Here is a 5003-nt window from a genome sequence, read left to right as displayed (position 1 = left end):
GCAACTTTCTAAATGTACTCATTAATTTTTCTTCGTTCTCTTGCTATCTTTATTTGAAAATGCAGGAATGTAAGCTTAAGAGCCGGCCCATTGATGGTTCAGCTCCAGGGTAGCGGTGGCTAAATGTAGTCACAAACCAGCAAGCGCACCCAGATGCTGAATCAAAAATGGGCCGGCTCCTAAGCTTACATTCCTGCTTATTTAAATAAAGATAGTAAGAGAACGAAGAAAAATTGATAATAGGAGTAAATTAGAAAGTTGCATGCTCTGCCTGAATCATAAAAGAAAAAAAAATGGGTTTAGTAACCCTTTAAGAGACACATTCACGATTATTAAAATAATAATAATAATAATAAAAAATGTAAAAAAAAAAAAAAAAACACCTCACATTCTTAGTTACTTTTTTTTCATGAACTGCAAAAACTAATGTAAAGGGTTGTCCATCCCTGACTTACATTGTGCTAATTATCTCTTTGTTAATAACCAGGACTGCAGACCTAAACAATAGAGAACTGTACACTTGTTCCGCTCAATATAAATTTAAACATTTGCAATGTTGTTCTAAGCACCAAAATAATACATTCTACAATTAGCATAACAATTAGCTCCCATCCTAATTGCTAACAAAAAAATGACAGCAGCATAGGTCCAAAAAAGATATATGCAGCATATGGCAGATAAAAAATTATTTCCAAGGATGGCACATGTTCTATCAAACAAAAGGGGTCATTGTAAAGAGATATGGAAGACAAATTTCCCAGAGAGACAGTAGTACGTAATGTCTATAACAGACAACTCCTTTCGGACACTTTGGTTATCAAATCCATTGTAAATCTGAGACAAACAGATTTTTAAAGAATCTATACTATTATCTAAATATTAACATTTGGTGGCCTTTATATACAAAGCAAATTATGAAAGTTCCAAAACCAATCTGTTTAAACTATTCTGTAGTATCTTTAAATAATTAAAGGGACATTAAACCCAAAAAAAAAAATATTTCACGATTCAGATAGAGGATTCAATTGTAAACAACTGTCCAATTTACTTCTGTTATCTATTTTGCTTCATTCTTCAGATATCCTTTGTTGAAGAAATAGCAATGCACATGGGTGAGCCAATCACATGAGGCATCTATGTGCAGCCACCAATCAGCAGCTACTGAGCCTATATAGATATGCTTTTCAGCAAAGGATACCGATTGAATGAAGCATATTAGGTGATGAAAGCAAATTAGAAAGTTGTTTAAAATGGTATACTCTTTCTAAATCATAAAGAAAAATTATGAGTTTCATGACCCTTTAATTTCAGTAAAAGTGGAAATTAACTCTGGTTTAGTAATTACAAATCTGAAAACCTCACATTTAGAGGGACACTGAACACAATTTTTTTATTTCGTAATTCAGAGAGCATACAATTTTAATCAACTTTCTAATTTACTCCTATTCATTTTTCTTCGTTCTCTTGCTATCTTTGTTTGAAAAAGAAGGCATCTAAGCTAAGGAGCCAGCCAGTTTTTGGTTCAGACCCTGGACAGCACTTGTTTATTGGTGGGTGATTGTGTATCTACCAATCAGCAAGAACAACCCAGGCTGTTCACCAAGAATAAGCCGGCATCTAAACTTACATTCTTGCATTTCAAATAAAGATACCAAGAGAATGAAGAAAATTTGATAACAGGAGTAAATTAGAAAGTTGATTAAAATTGCATGCTCTATCTGAATCACAAAAGAAAAAAATTTGGGTTCAGTGTCCCTTTAAATATTGTTAAACTAAGTATCTATTAATCATCAGCTACAGAGATACTGACACTCTAAAATATATGCCTAAATGCATTCACTACCAAGGAAACTCATTTATCCAGCTTTACCTGCGCTCTATACATTCAAAGAATTCTCTCAAAGCAAACTAACGTAACATTACATTCACATGTCAAAATTGTTTTCAAATGCTTTTAATAACTACATCTTCAAATGGATGAATGAACCCTTACAGAGAATAGGTTATGAAAAAATAAAAGTAGTGAGTGACAAATGTCTAAAATTATTCTATACCGAAAACACAAGTTCAAATACACCACAAAATCTGCTGTAACAGAATTTGTCACAATGTTGTGGAGTACAACATTTACAAATAATAAAAAAAAATAAACATTGTAACAACTTTAAAAGCAAATTCCAAATATTTAAACTCTCTATTTCCAGTAACAAAACAACAAAATTGTTCTACAAAATACATAGGCTCATTGATGTGCACGGGAAACAATGTTGGTAAATGAAAGTTGAAAGTTCACACTGTCAATTTGGAGGAAAGGTTGGAATTTAACAAGAGTGAGCAGTTAAATAGTTTTCTATATGAATCATATGTATGACATGTAAGAGAACTAAACATCTCAATAGATCAAATTAATCTAATGCCAGCAAATGATTGCAACAACCACTAGTAGTTTTACTTTTGTATATTCACCAGATTAAGATGATTTCACATCAGCTATGCCTTTGTGTACTTTATTACACACAACATAAACCTGAGTTTCCTCCTAAACGAATTAAAGTTGCATTTAAAAAAAAAAAAGTTCTTTAAATAAGATGCAAAGCCATAGCATGAAATTCTATGGCCAAATAATATTTCAGAGTGAGAGGGAAAATAAGGTCCAAATCAAACATTCACAGGAATGATGCTGAGAGTCCCATGCACATCTGTTGACTTGCAGAATTACATGGCTGGAAATATTTAAAAAAAAAAGTTTCTTTATTTGCCTTAACCTTGAAAGATTAAGTGAGATATTAAAAATATGATTTTAATATACAGTTAGGTCACATTAAATACATATAAATCTTTAATGAGTTCATTAAGTATAGCCATAAATGTATTTAAAAGGAGGTGTCAAAAGTTTTAAAAACAATACCAGGTTTGGCCAGCAACAAAATGAAATGGGGACCACTGACCTAAATAGATGCTTGGGAAGTCCTAACCATCTGAGTGCACTGACAGCAACACCCTGGGGCTAGCAGACAAGCTGACAATGACATTTGTCTGTGGTACATCACCAAAAACAGAGCTGCATCGCCCTTGGGTAGCAATTGAATAAGACAAAAAATTATGTAACTACAAAATGACTACGTCCCATAGATACTCCAGTATTCCACCGGCCTCACCTGCAGCTCGCACCAGGCCACCTCCACCGTAGTCTCGGTGTCCAGGCCTTTGTAAACAGTTTTGAAAGATCCTCTCCCAATCTCGATATCGAACTTTAGGAACCTGCCATCTGGAGAGAAGCCCACGGCCTTGGTTTCGAGCTCCTCGTTATCATCAGTTGCCTTCTCCTGGGGGCTGCGGGTATCCTCTGGTTGGTCGACTGCCTTTGGGACTTTGTCATCAGGGGTGTCTAGTAGTTCTGGCTGCTGTGGAGTGGGCTCTATGGGGTCCGGGACCGATTCCTCTGGAATAAGTTCTACCTCTTGGACTACTGCCTGCTCTAGGGCTATAGGGACTGGGGTTTTCGGTCTCTCGGATTTCTCCTCGTACACGTGTATCTGTAGTCCAGTCTCGGACTCGGGTGGGGAACCCAGGATGCTCTGGTTAGAGGGGAGCTCCAAGGCCGTGGCATTGGAGTCACAGATAACGCTGCGCCGGAAGAAACGATGCTCGGCCTTATCCTTGTCCATTGTATGCCGGCGGCGGCGAAACTCCTCAGGGCGACCTACCGCCTCCTCACCCGGGGCAGACAGTCTGTCTCCTATTGACGTATCCGAGCTGGAACCATTAGTGGGCCGCGGAGGGACCAGGAAGTGAGGCGGTCCAGTAGGGGGACCTGTGGCCCCTGACATGATAAAGAAGAGGGAGACGATCAACGGGGCCGGAGATCAGGGCCCTGGACGGGCAGTAGGGTGATATCCGGTTCTCTCTGCCTCAACTCACTGGCCATGCTTCATCAAGACCGACATGAGCACGAGTATAATAGAGTTAATATGAACGTTAAGAAGGAGGACCTCAAACTGACAGGAGCAACAAAGGAAACGGCACAGGCACAAATTGCGTTGACGTTGAGATATACCAGGAAGGGGAAGAAGTGCGGCTCCGGGAGTGTCAGCCGGTAAATCCACCGAAGGCTTTCACTCAGATAATGGTGCCTTTCCCTTCCCCTCACACTCTCGTCAAATGGCGCACAGCGGCGTGGAGACTGACACACACCGAGCGCCAGACCACGCCTTCTCCGAGAAAATCCCGCCCCCTGAAAGGAAAGAACACGCCTACTCAGAGGCTACTCGGTGAACAATCACGCCCATTCTGCTAGACATACCCACACGTCTATCAAACGGACCACGCCCCCAACAGACACTAGTCTCATAGGTTTCGCCCAGCCCGTTGGCTAGATTCACTTTACGCGTGCGCGTTATCACTGGTCTAGGGCTCAACTTGCCAAAAGGCATGTCGGGGAATGTAGTTTTTTTGATTGAACATGAGTTTAGTTAGATTGGGAAAATAGAGGGAAACGTGCTGTCAAAGTAAAATCGTTTTAAATTACAGTTACACTCATATAAACACTATCTGATAAAAAAAAAAATAGTCATATAGATATTTAAAAAGTTATAATGGCTCAAATGTATAAGGTATATGACAAGGTGTTTGACTACAAAGGGCTATATTTTACCTTATGGGTAAAGTCAAATATTGCATAATCCTAGGATAACCCCGGTAAAATGGACATTCCCCAAGGGGCTGTGGGTAAAGCCCAATGTATGATTATAAATTCCCCTCATAGTGCAGAGTCACCACATCAAACATATATAGTATGCTCTGTAATTCCCCCATCGTCACTATCTTTTTTGCCTCTGCCTGGGAGTTTCAAGGTGAAACCTCATTCCCCAAAGTTTACTTGGGGTGGATGCCAGAGGATCGGCGGGGCACTTTCCTTGAACCCCCGAGGCAGAGGTTAAAGAAATGGTGTTGATGGGGGAATTACAGTTCGTCAGGCTTTACCCACAGCTACTTCGGTAATG

At 39.4% G+C, this 5003-nt stretch overlaps 1 protein-coding gene across 9 annotated transcripts in view; it reads right to left on the bottom strand.

The window, feature by feature from the left end:
* WNK1 (WNK lysine deficient protein kinase 1) overlaps positions 1 to 4172 on the bottom strand; it is a 544152-nt gene extending 539980 nt beyond the window's left edge. For 5 of the 9 annotated variants that reach the window (XM_053718830.1, XM_053718834.1, XM_053718833.1 and 2 more), the window contains exon 1: positions 3159 to 4172. In XM_053718830.1, coding sequence (XP_053574805.1) covers positions 3159 to 3830 — 672 coding nt within the window. In that variant the 5' untranslated portion in view covers positions 3831 to 4172. The remainder of the gene's footprint in view (positions 1 to 3158) is intronic. The other 4 variants (XM_053718832.1, XM_053718836.1, XM_053718838.1 and 1 more) reach the window with 2 other exon arrangements.
* Between the last annotated feature and the right edge of the window lie 831 nt (positions 4173 to 5003).

This window comes from Bombina bombina, chromosome 6 (assembly GCF_027579735.1).
Source record: "Bombina bombina isolate aBomBom1 chromosome 6, aBomBom1.pri, whole genome shotgun sequence".
NCBI classification, from domain to species: domain Eukaryota; kingdom Metazoa; phylum Chordata; class Amphibia; order Anura; family Bombinatoridae; genus Bombina; species Bombina bombina.
Note: the sequence above shows the minus strand (reverse complement) of the source record. Positions and strands in the feature narration are given on the sequence as shown.